Below are 23,633 nucleotides of genomic sequence, written 5' to 3'. Positions count from 1 at the left end.
AAACCACTTGATGGATTTTTGATAGAGTTTTTACAACAGAGCCAAGTAAGACAGCGGGATAAAACAATTTTATAATTATAATAAATTATCAGAATTACATCAATATCCATATGTTAGCTGAGGTTTGGAGAACCTACCAGAGGGAGCTTTAATTTTTTTGAGACGTGTGGATGCTCTGTCACAGGCACTGAAAAAAAGCTGAACAGTGAGTGATGTCTAACCTGAGAGGAGTTTAGGTGCAGGGCCTGGCGCGGCGTGGCGTCCTGTGTTTGCGTGCTTGTGCAGGTGTGAGGTAGCAGTGCTGCGTCGCCGCTGCCGGCAGGTTGCAGGTAAGGCACGTCTCCGTTGGGTCCTGTGGCTATGGGCCCTGACTGATTATTACTACTGTTACTACTAACACCCACAGGGAGGGAGTCTAAGTGTCCATGTGTCCCAGGGCCCACGGGCCCATTGGCCAGTGGCTGAGGCGGGCACAGGGGCCGCTGGGGTCCCAGGTGGGGCCGGGTGGGGTGGAGGCTGGGGTTAGGGGAAGGGAGGGAGTTTGTGGTGGGGCCGTTGGGGAGAGAGGGGCGCACCTGACCTCCTGAGGCATTCTGTCTCATCTATAAATGGAAAAGATGACAACCATAAAACACTACAGTTTAACTGTAATTAAAGCTTGAAACTTAGTATCTTGTGTCATTTATTGTTTGTTACAACCTGGTTAGAGACCCAGATGGGTGAACTCACCACCCAAAAAACACCAAAAACACAATTCAGAGTCAGTAAGAAAAACACAATCGACGTTAACATTTTTATCGGTCTATGTTTAAACGTTCCTGCTCCTACTTGCATCGTATTATGTGCCAAACCACAACGGTTGAACGCCTACACATGTCAGAACATACCATGAAAAGGATTTGACTAGCTTACGTCAGGTCTGAATGCCACAGTAGGATCATAGATCATGCAGTGTCGACACACTCTGGATTAATGAGTTTATTTATTCTAAAAATTATGGATTTAAGCCTTCAACTACCCAGTACACATGTTACTGTGGAAATGTCATGTAGTGGCACACACAATACTAGCATGGATCTTCATGCATACGCGTACATGTAAAACATTTTTTGTGCAAGCATTCATGGGTACAGATGTGCATCATGTATGGAAATGGCAGTTTCTGAGGGTAAACGCATGCTGATTCAACAGTCCTAGGCCTTGTTTGAACCCGACAGGAACAGTGAATGCTAGACCAAGATGAAGATCAGGAAAGTATTTTAATGTAAAATTGATTTAATTTAATTAACCAACGGCCAAGTGGCATGTGTAAATATTTGATCCAAGTGTGTGTGTGTGTGTGTGTGTGTTCTTGTTCAACTACATTCTTGGGGACCAAAAAACCGGGAATACAGTATACTTGTGGGGTCCGGACAGCTTTGTGGAGCCAAAATACTGGACCCCACAAGTTTAAAGGGCTGTTTGAGGGTTAAGACTTGGTTTTAGGATTAGGGTTAGAATTAGGTTATGGTTAGGGTGAGGGTTAAGGTTAGGCATTTAGTTGTGATGGTTAACGTTAGGGTAAGGGGCTAGGGAATGCATTATGTCAATGACGGGTCTCCACAAAGATAGTGAGACGCACTGTGTGTGAGAGAGTGAGTGAGTGAGTGAGTGAGTGACACAGGAGAGGTTTTTACCTGGTGCTGGTGCTGCTGCATCATGGCGAGCTGAGCCTCCAGCTGCCCCAACATCTGAAGCTGTTGGGGCTTCAGGCTGGCCCGGTTACTCCGCATCTGTTCCAGCACCTGAAGACGGACAGCACAAAAGCAGTTCACGTAAAAGCAGAGTTAATAAAATTAAGTTAGAGATGAGAGCTATTACTAACCTGTAATTTCTGCGGGGAGAGGTACCAGTTGGGAACTGGCTGCTGTGGTGGGTTACTGACCCATGAATCACCCTGAAAAACACATTATGAAATTGAAAGTACAGATTAAACTGCATGACTATAACTCTGCCTGCTATAAGCGGAAAGCAGCAGTTAAATGACGCCATCACTGTGGTATTTACCTTGGCAGGGCTGGAGGCTCTCCTCCTCTTGGCGGGGCAGGACTGGTCCTCTGCTTGGCCCAGCGGGCCCACGTGAGGGGGCAGAGTCTGACCCGAGCCCCCACCTTCTGCACTGTGATTGGGCTTACAAGCCTGGAGGGGAGCATGGCGGGAGTGCAGGCAGAGGGAAGCAAAAGAAACGTACGGAGGAAAAGAACGTAAATGAAAGACCATAACAAAAAGGTCATGGAAGACAGGAGGGGTCGGAATAGAGCGAGAAGAAAGAAAGCGTAAAGCAAGTGGGGGAAATAAGTGGCAAAAACGAATAATGGAAAATTAAATGGAGGGAGTGTGGAAAAAGCAATCAAGAATATTTATTCATCAAGTAGCAAAAAGGGAGAAAACATAGTACGGCAAGAGGAAGTGGTCAAAGGGCAAAGCAAAGCAAGGGATGGAGAATAAGAAAAAGAGAGAGAAAAAGAGAGCAATACTGTGATTCTGTGTTGGCGCTTAAACAAACAAGCAGGACAGAGCAAAAACATTCCTGTGTATCTGAAGGAGTTACTTCATAGAGCAACAACAGCCCCGGGGCAGTTCTCCTGGTAGAAAATCATCACTAGTGCTTCGTGTCAACACCTGCAGCCCTCAAAGTTGTCCTAACGACTCTTTTCTTCACAGCAAATCCATGTATTCCATATTGCACTTTCAGACAATATAAGGCAGTTGCAGCAGTTTAAGGGTACAATAGCATAACTCAACCTTTAAAGCGAAAGGGTAAAACACATTCCACACACTGACAGCCTTACCATTACCTGTAAGGGGGGGCGGGGGCTATGAGCTAGGTGTGACTGCCCATGAATTTGCATGAAACTTGCTTTGTTTTGTTATAGCTGCCTTTAAAATAAGTTGAATAATCGACCGCTACACTTCTATAGTCCTCTGAAGTCTCTTATTCTGTTTTCACCAGAACTTGGGATTTTAAAAACCCCCACAATCTTAGTATTTCAAGCAAATATTTTCAGTATTGTTATATTATGCATGTTGCATTACAATAAGTGGGCAAACAAACAAAAAAAAGCTATGCATGAAGTCACATCTGACCCTATCCAAAATGTCCCCATTCCATAATCATTCACACTTGAATCGGTCTCACAGGGAATTGACTCTCACCAAGTAAAAGATGATAAATCAACGATGCTAGAGGTCAATAACACACACACACACACGAAAATTACTCGCATCTACAGTATGATGGGCATGAATGAGTGAAGTGGTAATGAAACACTAGGGGGCGTTGCTGGTGCTTTGTGAGCAGCTCCAGGACATCTAAGGTCAACTACTGAAAAGGGGAGGAAGATGGACAGAGCCAATGGGAAGCCGGGTTATACTCTACGGCAGCACGACCTCACCAATCACACTGGGGCAGGGTCAAAAGCCAAAAAGGCCAAACGTCAATGAGTGTGAGAATTATCATAAACACAGCCACTTGACTTCGAATTAGAGCACTTTAATCTGTTCAGAAAGGCAATCTCTCCCGCTCTAAACCAAAGCAGATAAAGAGCAAAACTGGATTTGTGAATGAAATGCAGGGAGGGGGGTAATCCTGAATACCAAATTAGATTAAAAACTGGAAAAATAGAAGGGGAAATTGAATGGGAAAGAGTTAACAAAAGCCTGCACAAGTGTTTTGTTGATTTATTGGTTTTGGTTTACTTGAAGTGAGCGTGATGGGTGAAGCCGAGTGACAACTGTGCTGTGGAGAAGAAAAGGGGAGTGCAGGACTGGGCAACACTTGGCTGGACCTCTCCGCTTTCAAAACAGATGCCATAAAGCAGCCATGACCTGGACATGTTACACTTGAAAACAGTGTGATGAATGACTCGTTATTCAATTTCTGTTAGCTTGAAGCCGAAACAGTGCACTTACAATAAAAGTCAAAGTCTCCAATCTGAGTATAATAGCATTCATTTTGGAGTAAAAAAAAAAAAAAAAAAAAAAGTTTTCATAGGGGATATTTTTTAGTGCGTTGTTGGCTTCTTTAGACATCTGCATTCTCTCTCTCATACACACACACAGTGTGGAAGGTGGAGTTAAGCTCAAGTGTTACCCATCAGTATGGACAACAGTGCATGCGCATTTGTTGACCTGCAGGTATGTCTGCATGTACATTACGATTAAGTGTTTGAGTTCTTATGTGTCCGAGTGTGCACTCAGTCAAAAGGAAGGGAGGGAGGGGAAGGAGGGGGTGGGGGGGAGGAGGTGCAAGTTGCTCTATCTGGTCTCTCACCTGCTGTGGTGCACTGCTCAGGCCTCCCTGCCTGGAGGTTAGCTCAGCTGGGATTGGTAGACTCCATGCCTCCTCAATAAGAGGGAGCATTTTACTTTTACCCTGTAGGCTACTGAGCTGGGGGTTACTCAACTGAGCCTAGGGGAATGGAAAACGACGTGAAAAAACAAAAAAAATAATAAAACACAAGGCTTTTTTGGGGGGAGGGAAACGATGACCTCAAAACAAGGAAATGATCAGCAATGGTAAATAGGTAGAGGTTATAGAACAAGTGAAGCTAGGTTGGAAACTGACAGCGATATGCAAACTTGTGTCTTGGCTGGCTAATATACCTATGTTGTGTACAGCATCAACCACACAAGGAGGTACTTGAATGACATTCAGTAACAGTAATCCCAGACACAGTCACAATTCCATTAAAACAAGCCTTTGAGCTTGCCTTAATGCCATGGATTTATGCTAACATAACTGGTGGAAAATGTAACATTCCGTCATGCATATGTAAAGGAAAATGACATTGCTTGGACAAAAATATAAATGAATAAACTAACACATGAGATATGGGGATTGTTAAAACCCCAGTTGTTAAATCTATGGAAGGGCAAGTTTGAGTCTGCAATTGTTAGCTTCCCCATGAAACAATCGGTCTCAAAAAGGATTTTAAAAAAAATCCTTAAAATAAAAAAGGGAAATTAATTATTCATCAAGGGTGCTACCATGTTTTTCCCTTTTTCTCTCATTTTACGCTGCATAGCATACGCAACAAAAGAGGTTCCAGTAAGGAGCAACTACCTATCAGCCAGGCATGAGTTAAGGTCTTGAAAGAATGGGAGGTGAAAAGTCAGGCAAAAATAGAGATCCCTGGTATATTTTATTGCATTCTGGATACTTGATTCAGTTTCTCAGGTTTTTCTCCCTGTAGGGTTTCAGGTCTTGTAGGTAAGATGTTTCCTTTGTGCCCAATAGGATACCCTAATCACATCCCTGTGGAATAATACAGACTTATTCAACACGGTTGTGGCTGCACAGGGATGCTAGCAAAGAGCAGCAAAGGGCAGGAGAGGAAACAGAGAAAACCCATCCTTCGCTCCCTTTACTAGAGGAAAGGACTTTAAACTTTAGAATGGTTAAGAAAAACAAGAGGCCGCCGCTGCTGAGGGAGCCAACCATCAGCTTGCACTGGCCAGTGCTTTTTCAAAAGGTATTTGTCAGCATGCATTTTAAATGGCATAATGAGAGAAACATCGGTAAGTGTTTTTTTCCTTCGTCTACATTTTTGTGGCACTAATTGCATGTCCTCTGGCCAGTGAAACTGGTCCGAGCGAGTGAACCCCAGAGCAGCATGAACAAATAAACAGCAGCCAGCAATTTCAATTAGTGATGTCCCAAACTAATCCAGGCATTTTTGGATGGATCTGTAATCTGCTTTTTAAATGAAAATAGTAAATACAAATCTTTGTTTGTCCAGGTACACCAGCTGTCACATACGGCCAATTGAGCTCTGTTAAAACACCCGTGGAGCGCACAAATTACATAAACAGCAGCCAGGCGTGTCAGTTAATGATATGACAGCGTGTGTCATTAAGTGTTTCACTGATGTTCTTCGCTCAACACTTTTAAACCAACTACACTACAAAAAATATGGTAGGAAAGCTGTGATGCAGGCCAAGTTTCCTTAATGCAGAGCCAGACACATGGCACTTTTAAATAATGATATCCAGGCTGGCAGATACTGTGTGTGTGTGTGTGTGTGTGTGTGAATGACAAAATGACAGCCCCATTTGGTTTCACTTTGCTTCTATTTTTGCAGGTGTACCACACCCGTTTGAATGCGGTTGCTGGCAGACAACTGCATTCAAACATCTTTTTATTGTTACATTCTCCTCATACATAGGACTATCAAATTGAAGCTGCATCCAAACAGCCATTGTATGGGCGCCTTTTGCTTTAAATTCCTCTCTCCACCCACCTGCAGGCATTTGATGCGGTGGGTTAGCGCGGTGGTGTTGGTGCAGCCCTTGCTGCGTGTGGCGTTGATGTAGCACTTAATGGCATCGTGCGGCTGGTTGCAGGACTCGTACAGCGTGCCCAGATCCATCCAGGCAGCGGCGTGGCTGTGGTCCAGTTGCACGGCGCAGATGTAGGCCTGCAGAGCGTCCATGGGCTGGTTCTGCTGCTGGTACAACACCCTAAGGGTGGGGGGTGGGGAGGCGGGTGGAAGTGAGGAAAGAGGAAGGGGTGCATGGGAGAAAGACAGAGGTACAGAGAGAGGAAGCAATGAGTAACGGACAGGGGTGAAAAGGAGGAAGTGTAAGTTATTAAGTGATTGAATCAAGGGGGTTGATTTGGGAAAAAGAAGATAGGATGGGTGAATAGATTTGAAAAACAAAGATAAAAAGGTAAGAATATAGGTCACTCCAAAATATCCATTCAGAAATCTTACAAAGGTGAAAACAGTGGCTTGCATTCATGTATTTCCACAGTCTATCGTATGGACACTTACACTATTAAAAAGAGAATGTAACTGCAGCCTTGACTGAACAAATGTACCCTTACCCTATAGAGCACCAGGTATCTGCACTGGCCTCTGATTTGTCTATGGATTGCCGATAGGAGATGAAGGCGTCCTGGACCTTCCCAATACTAGAGTAGCACCTGCAGGAGACACAGGCTGTAAGGGTTGTGCTACAGACATGGAAAACATTTACGCAAATGTGTCAAATAACTAATTCATACAGCTTCTTTTTACACATTATCGTCATTTGAACTTTATAGTATAAGACTGCATGCAACATACTGTAAAGTTTTGGGATGGCATTTCAAGTGATCAAGGTTGTTGTTTTTTATCTTTGCCCCCCTGATCCCAATTTAAGTCAGGCTAACATTAAACATTAAAATGACTTAAACTAAAATTAGAGATAAGGTGGATACAGGTTTTTTTTTTTTTTTTTTTCCATTCACCACACCACATTTGCTCACAATATTGTGTGTTAAACAGTGCCAGTGATTGATGGAGAACAATGCTGGACAGCTGGCATCCTAAAAAAAATTGCTCAAAGATTCCATAGCATCTCCTGATCAACTAAAAGAGGCCCCGACATATCCTGATTCCAACAGATTGGCTCAGAGCATCAGTATATAATGTTCTAACTTTAGACTATTGTCCAGAAAAAACAAAAGCCTTTCAATTAACTTCCCACACTTTCAAAAGTCCTGAGCATGACCTACTTTCACCAATTACTCCAGGACACAGTGGGAATCCCAGGACCACTATATTGATGTTGTTTGAGTCATTCATTTTACTTGTTACATACTTAACCAAGTTTCCATGACCATAGCCTCCCTGTTTTTTATTTGGCCAATTTCACAAGCACTGCAAAGCTAAATGACATCACCTTCTGATGTTGCGAATGTGTGTGTGTGACGTACCTGCCAAGGAAGTACCAGGACTGTCCAGAGTTGGGGTCGGCCTCCAGAGATTTCTGCAGACACTGGATGGCATAGCTGTCCCTGCTGGCTCTGTCCCCGAGCTGTTCCACTGTGTGATGCATCCAGCCTGGAAGACATTAATCAAACGCCGTTGACTCATAGCACCAATAATATCTTTCTTGAGACTAGGGCTGCACGATAGGAGGCAAATATCTAATTGTGATTATTTTGACTGATGTTGGATTCACAATATTGGAGGGAATGATCATTTTTGTTCAAAATAAGGTAAAGTCTGCACAACAGCAGCTTAATGCTCAGAAAAAAATCCTTTAATAGTGCAAAATAAGGCACACAACGTTTCTGGTCTTCCACCTGAGGATGGCCAAATTGTGGGCCGAAGCGTTGTGTGCCTTTTATTATTGAAGTATTTTTTCGGAGCATTAAGCTGTTGTGCGGACTTTACCTTCTTTGAACATGTACTCTTTTGTCCTGCACCAGCACCTACATAGACGTGCACAACATCGCCTTTTTGAATGATCATTTTTGTATCATTATTCTCAAAAAAATATTAAAATATATTAAAAAGACTGAAATGATTATAGTGTGATCTTTGTGAGGATCTGTACCAAACAAAGATGTTTTCTTTAGTCTGTAGGATACAATTTTTAGGCTGGGACATCTCTGCAGCACCACAATACTTATTTCAGAATGGTTTGAAACATATTTTGCCTTTACAAAATATTACGCCCCCTGCGATTTAATTAAAATTGCAATTAATTGTACAGCCCTAGTTGAGACGGAGGGGAAACAGGAGTTCTCGCAGCTTCACAGGAAAAGGAAGTCCCCCTAGAAATACATGGTTCTGTGCACACTCTTACCTAGCTGCTGCAGGGTAGTGGCCTTCACCTGTGCAGGAAGATCGTCCGTCTGCAGAAGGCTCTCATAGGCCTCCTTGGCAGCCCGGTACCTCTTCTGGATATGAGGAGTGGAGGAGCAGTGAGGAATAGAAGGTCAAAGAGAGTAATGGGACAACAAGAGGGTGAGAAGAGGAGAAAATAAAAATGCCGATTACAAAAGAGTCAAGTTCTTTACAGCATCAAGGATTCAATTTCAATCCATGACTTTTGCCAGGTCATCCCTCTTGTCCGTCTTTTCACCTCACGAATGCGCAGCATAACAAAACAGGAATGCCATCGTAACATTCTTCATGGCCCTCCCCACTCCTCCAAGTTTAGTCACACTTTTGCATCCAAAGATTTGCTGCTCACAGGCAGCACGCAACCTAAGTCTGAGACTTCTACTGCAGTGTGTGTGTTCTGACACAGCACAAAAAAAAACAAAAAAACAACCCATACATTAAATCGTGAAGCGCTGCTACTCCCAGAGCCAGCTAGAGCTACTGTACTTCTCTACTGAAGAGAGAACATAAAGAGAGAGACCACCAGCATACAAAAGAGGGGGAGACAGACTCTTGTTTCCGTGGCAACCCCTTCGATCGGCTGACAGTAATCTCCTATTCCCTCCCGCATGCCACCCACTCACGCACCCTGCTCCCTCCTCAATTTGTCAGCACCTGGTTCAAAATACAAAACAAAAAACAGGGCTATCCCTCAAATTTAGATGTGCTGTGATTTTACAGTGGTGGAGTGGCGCCTGGGTTATGATGAGCTATCGCCTTGGACATTCAATCAACATGCAGCACTTATTTATTTATTTTACAATTGCAAATGACAGAAACCAAACAAATGTCTTTAGTCCCTGGGAGAAAGCACAACTGGACAACACACAGGTTAAATAAAAGCAAGCACTTACCTGAATCTCATACAAATGAGCAATGTGGAACTGAACTGTAAACGGAAAGAAAAGGAAACGTTAGGTTGAGGTTATTTAGCATTTAAGAAAGGTTTCCCACCCCTACTGAAAGTTATTTCTCCTCATAGTCTTTGAGAAGTAGTGCTGCGTTGTCAATAAAGAGGTGTCAGAAAGCCAAGGTTGCCTGTCTACATGAAGTGTAACAGACCAAAGAGGTAGCTGTGCTCCTGGCGGCACCTTCCTTTGTCTGAAGCGCTGCAGTGTCTGATCTAAGCTGCCTGAGTGACTCTTAACAGATGGAGGGAGGGAGGGAGGGGGAGAGAGAGAGAGAGAGAGAGAGAGAGAGAGAGAGACTGCCCTTGCTACGTCTGTGTGTGTGTGTGTGTGTGCGCGACACAATGAGGCAAAGGCAAACAGCGAGACGCTGGGCGAAAAATGGATATTGCCGTCGCCAAGGTAACAGGTACCCGGGCGGGAGATGAGATGGCAGTGGCATATCAAATAATGCCAGTACTGAACCCCAGCAGCTGCACATAAACAAACACAACAAGAGGTTTTCAGTTTCCCTGCCACTATTGCCTCTGTAGGCTGAGAAGATAAAAGGGGACTTTTCCATTCCGTGATCAACTGTCGTGAGTGGCGCGGTCTGAGAATGGCTCTAGTCTGGGTATTTATACCACACCAAATAATGTAATGCAATGTGTAATGCATATAAAATAACTAAATAAACGTATATATTTGCTGTATGTCTAACAAGTCAGTCAGCAAGTCTACAATTTCTAACATCTACAATATAAAGTATTGTATTAATAAGTAAATAAATGAGTAAAATAAATACGGTAGGTGCTTACTTTCAGCTTTGGACAAAGTGCAGGGGTTGGAGTCAATCAAAGCCAACTGAAAATGCTGTGAGAGAACATGGGTAGAAATCAGTAAAAACACACATAGAATAACCTGCAATTAGGGCTGAAACTAACGATTATTTTCATTGTTGATTAACATTGTGGCTATTTTCTCAATTATTCGATTACTTATTATTATATATTATTCGAAAAAATGGCAGTCAGTGTTTTCCAAAGCCCAGGATGAAGTCCTCAAATGTCTTGTCTTCTCTACTGATTATAAAAATAGTTGGCGGTTATTTTAATAGTTGACAAATAATCGATTCATTTTTGCAGCTCTACCTGCATTCCTCCCTATCCATAATACTTTATTTATTTATCACTAGTAGCCAGTCAGTCACTTAGTGACAGTCACGGTGGGAGCTCTTTCATACACCTCATTGTAAAGCCTCTTGCTAGCTAGGTTAAAATTAGTACAATAAGTGTGATTTTGGTAGTTAGTAGGGCTGCACATATTAATTTTTCCCCCCCACAAAAGACAAGGGGGGGGGGGTGTTTAAGTGCCTTGCTCAAGAGCACCTTGGCAATGCCCAGGAGGTGAACTGGCATCTCTCCAGATACCAGTTCACACTCCGTACTTCGGGCCGTACGGGGACTTGAACCAGCAACCCTCCGGTTCCCAACCCAACTCCCTACGGACAGAGCTACTACTACTGTTTTAAATTGAAAGAGCAATTTGTTGTGTTTTAGGAGAATACTGAAAGCAGCAGAAATGCAGAACTGAGTACACTTTAATATCCGTTTATTTATTGCAAGTAAAATCGTTAATCGAGATATTCAACAACATTATCGCATATTTTCCCTTATATCGTGCAGCCCTACTGGTTAGAGGAAATGAAATCAACCTGGACCTACCTTTAAGCTTGACTCATAGTCTGTGTTGACTTTGAACATGAGACCCAGGCGTAGGTGGATCTCCTTGGCCCGGGAGAAGCCTGGGTCAATGTACAGCACCTCCTGGAATGCTTTGATCGCCCTGTGGGACCAATGGAGGACATGATGAAGAGAAGGGGGTAGGGCAGTAATAGAAAGAGGGAATAAAAACATATGAAAAGAAGATGCAGGATAAGACTGGATTGTCGAGGACCAGTTTGTTTGTGACAAATCTACAAACTGACAACTCTTTTATTTGTTCTGGACATTGAGAACAGAAGAACAGGTGTGAACACGATCCAAGATGCTGCGCATTCTGTTGTCAGTGTTCATTTAAGTCACGCTGCGCGCGTGCCATCTTGAACTGAACACTAAAGCTGTTCCTTCCACAGTAACTGAGATAGCACCCCGTATGTTACTCGTTTTGCTGTGCTTGCTTCACAATCAGACGGCAGCTTAATGAACTAATTCTGCAGCACAAAGTTAACCAATACAAGCTCTATTTGCTTTTATTGAGGTAGCTGAACTGTTGACGTATAGCTCTTGCTATATAAGAAACGTTACAGGCATGAAGGATGACCTAGGCCTTTTCAAAATACTGGATTTGCATGTGCCTCTTGAACACTATTTGTAGTTTGCCTGCAGCCACTGAGACCAATAGTATACTGCATTTTCTTTTTTAATCTGTCCAGAGATTTAAGACAGCCGATCCCTCTCTGGTTGCAGTGTTACCATGGAAACAATATAGGACCACTTCACACAAGCATTTTTTTTCTTTTCCACTGGTAACAACAAACACAAACACACATACAGTCCCCTCCAAAAATATTGGAACTGCAAGGCAAATTCCTTTGTTTTTGTTGTTCACTGAAGACATTTGGGTTTAAGATCAAAAGATGAATATGAGACAAGAGTTCAGAAGGTCAGCTTTTATTTCCTGGTATTTACATTTAGATGTGTTAAACAACTTCTATCACCATTTGTATTAGATTATCATGTTAAAGTAAATAACATTTAATAATTGGTGGCATAACCCTTGCTTGCAATAAGTGCCTCAAGCCTGTGACCCATCGACATCAAACTGTTGCATTCTTCAACTTGTGATGCTATTTCAGGCTTCTTTTTTTTCTTTTCTTTTTTTTAATTTGGGGGGGTTCTCCCTTCAGTCTCCTCTTCATGAGGTGAAATGCATGCTATTGAGTTAAGGTCAGGTGATTCGATTTGACTTGGCCAGTCTAAAACCTTCCACTTTTTTCCCCTGATGAAGTTCTTTGTTTTGTTGACAGTGCGTTTTGGGTCATTGTCCTGCTGCATGATAAACTTCCTCCCGTTTAGTTTGAATGCATTTCTCCGTAAACTGGCAGACAAAATGTTTCTGTAGACTTCTGAATTCATTATGCTGCTACCATCATCAGTTACGTCATCAATAAATATTAATGAGCCTGTTCCAAAAGCAGCCATGCACGTCCAAGCCATGACATTACCTCCACCATGCTTTACAGATGAGCTTGTATGCTTCGGATCATAAGCAGTTCCTTTCTTTCTCCACACTTTGGCCTTTCCATCACTTTGGTAGAGATTAATCTTGGGTCTCATCAGTCCATGAGATTGTGTTCCAGAACTTTTGCGGTTCATCTCTGTACTTCTTTGCAAATTCCAATCTGGCCTTCCGATTCCTACTGCTGACGAGTGGTTTGCATCTTGTGGTATGGCCTCTAGATCTCTGCTCTCAGAGTCTTCTTCGAACAGTGGATTGTGATACCTTCACCCCTGCACTGTGGAGGTCCTTGGTGATGTCACTTACTGATGTTTTGGGGGTTTTCCTTCACAGCTCTCACAATTTTTCATCATCAACTACTGTCATCAACTACTGTCGTTTTCCTTGGCCGACCTGTTGGACGTCTGTTGCTCAGTACACCAGTAGTTTCTTTCTTTTTCAGGACATTCCAAATTGTTGTGCTTGTTATGCCCAATGTTTGTCCAATGGCTCTGGTCGATTTTCCTTCTTTTCTCAGCTTGAAAATGGCTTGCTTTTCTCCCATAGAGAGCTCTCTGGTCTTCATGTTGGTTTATCCTCTTTAACAAGAAATGCAGTCTTTATAGGTTTAAACCAAGGATAAAAACGTAGACTAGTCATGCAGCACTATTTAATGTTTGAACAATCAACCTAAAAAGGCAACACCTGGGCAACAAGAAACATCTGTCAGTCACATGTTCCAATAGTTTTGCTCACTTGAAAAATGGGTGGATTCAAACAAAGGGTGATATGTCCTGAGTTGTTTAACACATCTAGATGTAAACACCAGGAAATAAAAGCTGAAATTCTGACCTCCTGTCTCATTCATCTTTTGATCTTAAACCCAAATGTCTTCAGTGAACAACAAAAACAAAAGGAATTTGCCTTGCAGTTCCAATACAGTTGGAGGGGACTGTATACTGACTACAACTCAACTGTGCAATCCTGTGCATTACTGGCCTTGTTTAAAGCGTGTTCAGCTGCATTACAAACAGGATTGGTTTACCCTTTGCAATAAAATGCACAACAGAGCGAGTGACTTGTTTTGCCATTTCGGAAGTTTGGCATCAAGCTAAGCTAATCGGCAATGAAGCCCCAGCTTCATATTTACCGTACAGACTTGAGTGGTTTTTTTTTTAGATAAAGATTAAGGATTCAATGCTTTAATGTGGAAGTGTTCAAAAAAGAGCCAATGCTTTAAATTAGGGGGTGCAACCGATCACAAAACTCACGGTTCAGATCACAGTTTTGAGTCACAGATCAGCACACAAAAGGGGGAACGATATTCTTTTTTAAAATGCTTTCCATTTACTACTTAAAAAACCGCCATTAAACAGAGCGCGTTCCAAGCCGACAAGCGGCGTTCGCTTTCCTGGGGAAAACAAATTACTTTTACCCCGGGAATGCGTGTTCCTTGAGAGTGTTTTAATCCAAACCATGATCTTTTTCCTAAACTTAACTAGTCATTTTGGTGCCTAAGCTTAACTGTCGTTGACGCATAACGCATACTTTTTGTCACCGAAATGACCGACAGCTTGCGGTGCCCTGTACCCGGCTCAAAGCCACCTATTCAAGGGTAACTCAACTACCAACTGCCGCCGATAGGACAGAGCTCTGTCGCCGGCATCGCAGCTTTTTCGAGTTCTTCTGCTCCTCCAGTAGCCATGACCGTCTCTATCCACCGCTCCGCTCACGTGAACATACAACTGATTTTAAGATGCCCCGTTCACAGACCACGGATCAACTAGGGTTCGTTACACCACTACTTCTAATGAGAAAAGATTTTTCCATAATGATAGTTGGTACTCACCACTGAAAGGCATTATAGTGGAAGTAGACCATTCCCAGGCCATACAGAAAGGCAGCATTCTGGGTGGGATGGAAAGAGGTGCAAGGCCATTAGGACAAATAAAGAGATTATACAGATTTATACGACCAACAAAGAAAAGTTCAAAATGTAATCAAATGTCTCGGATACAGTACGTGTTCTTTTAAACAAAAGCCATACACCTTTACATAACCTTGCAGCTACGTGGTTCAGTAATCAGAAAAACCAAAAACGACCTATTAATCTCACCGCAAAGTGTCAACTAAACAGGAAAGAAGCACAAAATGACTCTGACACGAAACCTGAAACCGCATTTTACGCCAGCATGTAACCAAACTGAGATACATGCTTCCTGTGTGTAAGCAAGTGAATGTGTAGGAAAGAAAGCAAGACTGTGTGCTTGTGTGTGTGCGTGTGTGTGTGTAATTGACAGGGCGTGATAGTATCACTAACTGAATGAGAAAGGGAGCATGCAGGCACGTGCGTTTGTGTTTGTATGTCTCACCTTCCAGTAGTCAGACTGTAAACTGTAGTACCTCTGGTATGCCGATAATGCTGTAAATGAAGAGGAGAGTGAAGCTCAGGATTGATCAGTGCCACCACAACACCACTAACTTGGAAAGTGGACAGTCAGCATTTAGGTCAAGCTGGAATGGAACCAACTGCATGTCTCCAGATGCACACACCGTGTCTCTGAACAAAATCATGTGAGGAAAGGATGACTCTACAAACCACTAGGAGGTGAAGTGGAGAGATTGCTCACCTTTCGGGTAATCCTCCAAGAGGAGGTTGAAGAGGCCTAGCTGGCAGAATAACTCAGGCTCCACTTTGCCCTCGGCCTTAAGGATGAGCGAATCGTAGCAGCGAACAGCCTGGGGAAGAACACAACAGCTATTTGTCTCTCCACTATGTGTGTCTGTTAGATATGCAGACATGCATATCTAACATATGCATGTCGCATGCATCGTCCATGTCTGCATTATACAAAGAAAAGAAACATGAGGGGGGACGAGCGGGAACGAGAGAGAGAGAGAGAGAGAGAGACACATTCAGAACTTTTGAAAGTCATAGCATGGCTGACGTCAGCTCCCTAATTCTGGCCAAGTTGACTCACGTTCTTTTCAGCAGATACACATCTGCCCTACCCTAACTGACTGGAACGAGGTTTGCTGTAGATAAGGAGTTGTGCTTAAGGCTATTTTTGTTTTTAAAGATTCTTTTTGGGGCGTTTATATTTTTTTTTTAAATGCATTTGTATTAGATAATGGAAATACACAGGAAATGGGGGAGAGAGGGCCTTGGATTGGATAAGAGCCCGGCCACTGCCAAGGACTCATCCCACATGGGGCGCACACTACCGGGTGAGCTAGAGGTCACCCTGTGCTTAGGGCTTTTTGTTGTTAACTTATCTTATAGATCTTTCTGTCCTGATAAAGAGAGATACAATAGTCGCTGCTGCCTGTGATATGGATGCCATGCAACAAGATCTTAAATTAGTTGAAGGGCCAAAGCAATGTTTTTTGTTTTTTTTTTAAGCGTTTTCATAAGTAGTGGGAAGTATAGTGTAGATAAGATACAACAGAAATAAGTGCAGATAAGTATGGAAAGTGACAGAAATAAAAGACGTACATAAACCAAAAAATAAATTAGAAACAGTATTTGGAGACAAATTACAAGTGAGTAGTGTATATGGTGCACACTAGGGCTAAGCTATACTCACCCTATAAATATTATCGCAGTACTTCTAGGCAGTATGGAGATACAATATATCAATATTTTGAAATCTTCTCTATAGCACTTGATGCACCCTTGATCCATACAATCGCACCAGTATAATAAAATGAGTAGTCCCTGCAACATATGTCTGCATTAAAACATTCGTGTTCATATTTATTAGTTTATATTGGAACAATTTTAAGCGTGCATGCAAAAGGGGGGTAGAATCACAGCCAGGTTAAATTTAACAAAAGTATTTATTCTAACTAGGCAACTGATCACACAAGCTGTTTGAAAAATGAAAAATAAAAAGGCATGATGTAGGTCTACATACTGTCGCCTAGTGTTACTGTGCACAACACCAGGCTCAGAGTCTCTCTTAGTTACCTGCCTATTTGTTTCAAGTCTGTTCACTCAGAACAGTCTTACATACATACATACTTTATCGATGATTCTCTGACTCTAGAGATCGCCAATACAGTGTGGGCTAACAATCCGGATCGGCCGACTAGAAGTGCTTGCAAGCGGCGTTGAGACCGTAAACAAATCTGGGGAAATACAGGAGGGCTAAGGATTAAAGCCATCTCCTCCTCTGCTATGACTACCCAGCATTTTTCTCGCCAATGTACGGTCTCTGCTGAACAAAATGGACGAACTGCGGCTGCGCATCGCCACTCATAAGCTAATTATATGGACAGTGAACGAGGCTTTGTACAAGAACACTGCTACAATCACTAGTAACCATGTATAAACTTGCTTTGGTGTTTACCTTCCTTTGCGCTCTTCCTGTTCCCTGCTTCCCTCTACATACAAAACCACACCCGCGCCTAGGAGAGTGGTCTAGATGGTCAGGGGAGTGGGTTTCAACTTTCTTGACAATTCATACTCAATGTTAGCGATATAGTCATTTACTATATCCCACATAGAAGAAGCCGCAATACATCAAGTATATTCCATATATCACCCATAATACACTTTATATATACACACCCCCACCCCCTCTGGTGCCACACTGAGATCACATCAAAGATGGGTCCCCAATGCAAAGTACTGCTCTGCCATTCAAAGCCAAAGAGAGGCAGCTGCATCAGTAAGTAAAACTGAGAAATGGCTTCCAAGTTTATACTGAAGTGGATAATACTGCATCTCTCATCTCACAGTTTCTACTGGAGATCATTTTGCTTCATTTGAAATTGAAGCCCCATCGATCACCTTTGACCTCCACAACACAGAGAAGACCTGACATTTGCCTTTGAGTAGCATCGTCATGTCTAAGAAGCATTAGATAATCAAATAGTTATTTCATATTGTTATCAGGAAAGTAAATTATTTAGCCAAGAAAACATGCAGCAGATGCAGAATCAAATACCGTGACAGAAAGAGACAAACTCACTGAAGCTAAACAAGTAACGTGATGGACATGGAGATTAATTAAATTCAACTCCGAAGCCAGAGCAGTCTCACGAACACAACCATTCACAACTAGGGGTGGTACGGTTCATGAAAAAACATCCGAACCGCTCGGTTCGCATGTCTCGGTTCGGAGCGTGTGTGCGTCGCACGGTTCGTCAGTACACTGTTAATGTGCACTAACCACTTACTGCCGTAGTGCCCACTTTCGACACCCATGTTAAAACACTTACTGGAAACGACGAAGGGGATGAGCAACATGAACGCAACACATGGCAGCTGATTGGACGAACGCGCCACGTGGTTGTTGCTGCTCCCGAATTTCAAAAAACAGACTAATGGGGGTCTCGTTCTGAATACGAAGAAGAAGAAATAGGGCCATACAGTTGCTGAATCTGTCTTTAAATCGACAGGTCAGTTTAAAAGATTTTGGTCAGATTTTGAGAGGCGCCGAGCCGACCGCTCCTCAGGTGGAGTGTGGAGTGCTGCAGGTCACGTCACATGCAGAAATGTTAAGTGGGAGAGATGAGGAAGGCTGCCCGGAGTTGGAGGATGCGCCAGCGTCGTATATAGTCTGGTGGGTGGGAACATTTTGGATTTCATGTTACCTATGATGACAGCGGAAATAAAACAATAGATAGAACAGCCACTGTATGCGTGTATTGTGCAACATGCATTCAACATACTAATTTTAGCTATATATCATATGCTGAAGTATATTTCTGGAGTGTTGAGAGAAAAAAATAACAAGAACCGTACAGAACCGAAAACCGTGACCCTAAAACCGTGATACGAACCGAACCGTGGATTTTGTGAACCGTACCACCCCTATTCACAACACAAAACAACTGTCAGACAACAGTCCTCTACCTCATTACAGAGGATTTGGGGTTAACGCTTCAACATTGTGTCATTCTTGTGGCAAACATACAATATATGGGAGATGTCATATATGAGAGTTAGAAAGCAGACAGATGAATGCATTATATTAAGGCTGAGCAATGTCAACCTTTTGACATGGTAACTATGCCTTTTTTAAATAATTGCAATGTGTAATAAAACTGCCCTGAAAGTTGGAAGCGTCTCATTGAGTAGGAGTCTGCTACCATTACCACGAGCAAAAGCTGTGTTTACCTTTTTTCACTGAGTGTGCAAGACAGCAGCGACTGTGGTGAGCACAAGGTTTGCAGTACAGATGGGTTTTGCTAGATAGGAGTTAATGACAAGCAGCAGATTACTGAGCCTTTCCTCGCTTTCCTTCACTATCATCAATCTGCACCGGCATTGGAAACTTGCCAATCAGTTTTTGCGGCTCTATGTGTCGTTACATTTTTTGAGGAGGTGCACGACAGTAGCATGGGTGCAGTGGATATGTACATAGTCTCTGAAGTGTCACATAGTTCTTCTGAGGTATCAAGGCAAGATCTAAGAGAATATCTAGGTTGACTTGGAAAATATGCACATCCTTTTAGACACAGACTAAAACCAATAATGTAAACACTGTTTACATTAGCTATTAGACTTCCTAATACGAGTTGAGAACTAGAGCAAACACAAAGGAACAGGCTAGCTAGGCAGCATTATTTAAGAACCATTGTGGACTATGGGGTGCCATTCCACCCTGCATGACTGGGTGATTAAAATAAACTCAGATATTTCGCCATACGGTTTCTACCATACAGTATCCCATTCATATCTGTGAGTATATGAGGCCATTGTAGACAGTGTTGCCAACCGATGAGCAGGATCTACAAGTAGTCTCGACAACTGTTTATATCAATATTGGATCTTCATACATTTTTCTGCCACACATTTACTATACATTTTGTCACGCATTTACTTCCCTGGATTAAGGCTGTTTTAGTTCTGCAGAGGCTCCACGCAGAGCTTTCGCCGTAGCCTACGTAAGTAGCCTGATGTTTATACTTGAGCGTTGGTGTGCGCGTCAGGCCGGCGCGTGTGTGTGTGTGGAGCGAGGGAGAAGTGTGAGAGTGACGGCAATTAGCTTCGGAGCGAGTAGCGACTCTAGAGTCATAGTGAGAGACTCAAAAGTGTCTCCCCTCTGTTTTCTGACCACGGTGGGAAATCTGTAGCAGGAAAAGTTAACCCTCTCCTTGATTTCATGTTGTTTATGGAGAAGGAGAACCAGGAAATGAGTCGGAGCAACGCTACCAAGCCACGGCCGAGCGACGTATAGTTACATTTTTCAAGAGGTACACGTCAGGCTACTGCATAGTGTCCGGCGTAGACGCAGAGGGGTCTGCGGGGGCACGCCGCCGATTCTACACAGAAGCATAAAAAGGCCTTTAGCCTCTAACTATAGATATGCAATACAGATATGATATCCATGATACAGGATATCTATATTGTCCACCTTTACACACTGTCCTTTTATTTCATGGTAGCTTTGCAAGAAAGGCCAGGTAAGTCCATGCATTGTGTGTTCCCTAACTGATTTCAACCTAGTTCATAACCTCAACGCAACACAATGATTCTGTTTCATGCTTCATCTGCAGCACGACCCAAGTCCAAGAACGGGCTTGCTGTTCAATTTACAGAGCACCAAAGTCAACTTGTGCAAATGGTAAGTTGCTTTTTACTTGAATAATCCCCATGGGAAATTCTGTCCTCTGTAAATGACCTCTCTTAACTGTTGAGCAGAAGTCAGCCACAGCTGCAAAAAGTGCCACAGTTTAACGCAAAAAAGGATGAGGTGAAAAACTAAAAATGATCACCAATACAGATATTCTCACATGTAGAAAATAAAAATAGGAGCACACTTACGTTCAAAATGTTCTCCTGTCTAGTTATTCTAAGTTTACGTCATTGCCATCTAGTTACTAGAAATGTTAAACCCAGTTATCTGCAGTTGGATCTAGAGCAACAGTGCGTGCAACGCTGTGGCCAAAGTGCCAGACAGGGGAGTCAATCAAAACGAATAAGCTATGAGCAGAAAGCTCTTAATAGTTATAAAATGTGACAAAATTAGAGATTTTATGCAACTAATTCTCAGCAGACTCAAATACAGAATATCTGACATTGGAGTTAGACGTAGTTGAGGTTAATTATTTGTTGGGCCAAATTCTGGTTAATTTGCCATTTTGTTTTCATAAGCCATTTCTCAGGGGGGTGCAGAAGACAACTATTCAATGAGTCAATGTGTCTAAGGCAGGTATGGAATCTTAACACATGCAGAAAGCCTTTATTGAAGCAAAGTCAAACTTATAGTGCACTTTCTGTTTCTGAGACCCCAACAGCTAATGGTTTATTTGCCTTTGGGGAAAAATAAAAAAGCAAATATGACTAATATAGCAGCCCTACACTATAGACCTAACAAACAGCAATTTCCATAATGTGCTCTATATGATTTCATGGTCTAGTATCTGAATTATAGCTATGCTATTTTCAGAAGTGTCTGTTGCTCACAATGGATCCAACATATTCATCTCTCAATACCCAAACTCTGGGTATTGGCATATTCAATACCAGCCCTCTCTATTCTTTTCAATATAAAATCTGTCTGTGGACGTTAACCTGGAACTGTTAAAAGACATTAGTTCCAAACGGTTCCTTTTGTCGACATGACTGCGTAGAGGTTTGCAAAATTGCACCGTTACAATGTTTTAACACCGCCCAAGTACAGTATTTAGTGTAGATCGGTCACATTTCGCAGATACTTTGTTTAGTAAAATCAGTGTCTGCCCCGATAACAAATCATTCAGCCGTGTTAACTACCTGACATATCTGACTGGTGTTGCTATCTGGCTGCAATATCCTACACATAAAGACACCTGAGTTATTTAACTGGACTGGGCAAGTGCCCATAGGACCTGTGTGAATTGATACCAGGGTGTACAAGAGTAGGACTGTAACAGGAAGGTCTGGCAACAGACACTAAGTATGGAGCAGGATATGTCTTATGAGAGTGTCAAATGTTACTGCCACCATAAGCACCATTGTCACCAGCAACAAATGCATTGCATAAGGCACAAAATAAACCAAGTATGACCCATAACATGCACCACTGACACCAAACCAATTCCACAGGGTTCATGACAAAAGAGACCCTTTTTATGACAGGGTGGGGTGTTTCAACAGGGCAGGTAAGCAGTTTTTAATGGCAGGATTACCAAAAAAAAGGCATATGAAACACTTAAAGACTGAAACAAATCTACATATTGTGTGTGTGTGTGTGTTAATCCATTGCATCAGTTAGTAATCTGTTTAAAATTATATTAGGGAGAAAGGTAGCATGTTAATGAGCTTGTTCTGCTTTAACCATATGCACTGTACGGTTCAAATTCATACCTAATACACTGATTGTAACGCACACTGTTTTCTGCAGCATACTATGGTACACCAGTGCTTTCGGCTACTTCTGTGCAGCTAATGCCAGAGGAGTAGTCCCACTTCCTAGGTATTCCACACCACCTAGCGAGCAGATTTGCGGATGGTCCCTCAAACCATGAGCTGTCAACTGCATCATCTTCTCTACATCATCCACTGTTCAAGATAAAAATATTTTTTTTTTAAAAATCACAAGAGAGGGCTTTGTTCTTCGTTAGCCCAGCAGTGTGTTGTGTACAGGTAGACTGAGCCTGTTTAACATGTAGCTTTCTAGTCCGAGAGCACATGCAGAGCCAAACAGGGGCAATAAAAACTGTAAACAAAGGACCCCGACACCACCTAGGTCGGCAAAAGAGACACAATTTAACAAAGAGCAAAGACCCGAAAGGAAACTCAAGACACACTTGAGCAACACACACACGATTCGGAGCAATATATTCATATCAAATGGGTTATATAGCCATCGGTGTCACTCCGCCACGTCCCGCCATCTTGGACAGGCAGCCAGCCATTAACGTTACTCGTAACGTTTGTCAATTCGTTCACACCGACTACAAACGAAAACGACCATATTAAGCACCTAAGTGCATTACGTGGAGCAATGCAATGTCACAAAAACAACCTAACAGAATGTGGCCAAGACACTAGATCAATGCAAATGCTACGGGCACTAGCTAGCCTTACCAAATACCGTAAACGGGTGAGCTGTATTTGGTGCACCCTGAAGAAGGCGACAACGTAACTTTCCCAAACGTTATAACAGTTGTAGCCAGATAAAGATACTTGTGTGTTGGACGTGAGAGTATAATGTTTGCAATAAAACAATCTCCGAACGACAGAAAACTTTTCTCATTTAAGTGCAAGGTTTCCAGTAATCAATGTGCTACACAAAACCGTGACGACGTTGTGTTGCTGGTGGTTCAATTGCGTACACAAGGATACGCTGTAAGGAATAACGTTAGCTATTTAGCTAACAGGGAAGGGCGGCTGCCTAGCAAACATTGACATATGTTACCGTTAACAAGATAGATACATCAAGAGAGCAATAGCTACTTGGCTAACATTTATCTTGGCTAGCGACACCGCGTAGACGCAGGTGCAGGGTCGCTGTTCATCGGATGAGAGTAGCTACCTAGCAGGCTAGCTGACTGGCTAAAAGAGGGGCTGCGGCTAGCTGGCCTTGGTCTCCCAAGCGAGTGGGCCACTTGCATTCAGACTGGCTTGTTACTTTGAGAGCAAATTCACTATGCATGGTAGTTGAGTGGTTGGAGTGAATCCCGGGTATCAGGGTGCTGCTTTATTGTAAAATACATCCAGTTAGATTCACTACCTTCATCAACAAGGCCTTCGTTCTGGCGCCATCTTCATGAAGCTTCTGAAATCCAAACAGTGAGCTGCAAGCAAGAAGACAACATAGGCGGCTCAGAATCACTTGCAGAGCGGCTCCGAAACATTTTCGACATGCAAGGAAAGAAAACAATTAATTTT

The 23,633-nt window shown here is 42.7% G+C and overlaps 1 protein-coding gene across 2 annotated transcripts in view; it reads right to left on the bottom strand.

Annotated features, from left to right (window-relative positions):
* Positions 1-23,633, bottom strand: part of LOC144512940 (lysine-specific demethylase 6A-like) — a 33,447-nt gene that overhangs the window by 9,592 nt on the left and 222 nt on the right. Inside the window, exons 2-17 of one of the 2 annotated variants that reach the window (XM_078243933.1) lie at positions 23,476-23,539; positions 15,436-15,544; positions 15,178-15,227; positions 14,655-14,713; positions 11,311-11,431; positions 10,405-10,459; positions 9,554-9,588; positions 8,620-8,713; positions 7,742-7,868; positions 6,869-6,967; positions 6,282-6,501; positions 4,313-4,450; positions 2,047-2,178; positions 1,865-1,936; positions 1,677-1,784; positions 222-602 (exon numbers count right to left, since the gene is read on the bottom strand). In XM_078243933.1, coding sequence (XP_078100059.1) covers positions 222-602; positions 1,677-1,784; positions 1,865-1,936; positions 2,047-2,178; positions 4,313-4,450; positions 6,282-6,501; positions 6,869-6,967; positions 7,742-7,868; positions 8,620-8,713; positions 9,554-9,588; positions 10,405-10,459; positions 11,311-11,431; positions 14,655-14,713; positions 15,178-15,227; positions 15,436-15,544; positions 23,476-23,539 — 1,864 coding nt within the window. The remainder of the gene's footprint in view (positions 1-221; positions 603-1,676; positions 1,785-1,864; positions 1,937-2,046; positions 2,179-4,312; positions 4,451-6,281; positions 6,502-6,868; positions 6,968-7,741; positions 7,869-8,619; positions 8,714-9,553; positions 9,589-10,404; positions 10,460-11,310; positions 11,432-14,654; positions 14,714-15,177; positions 15,228-15,435; positions 15,545-23,475; positions 23,540-23,633) is intronic. The other variant, XM_078243934.1, reaches the window with a different exon arrangement.

Source organism: Sander vitreus, chromosome 24, assembly GCF_031162955.1.
Source record: "Sander vitreus isolate 19-12246 chromosome 24, sanVit1, whole genome shotgun sequence".
NCBI classification, from domain to species: domain Eukaryota; kingdom Metazoa; phylum Chordata; class Actinopteri; order Perciformes; family Percidae; genus Sander; species Sander vitreus.
Note: the sequence above shows the minus strand (reverse complement) of the source record. Positions and strands in the feature narration are given on the sequence as shown.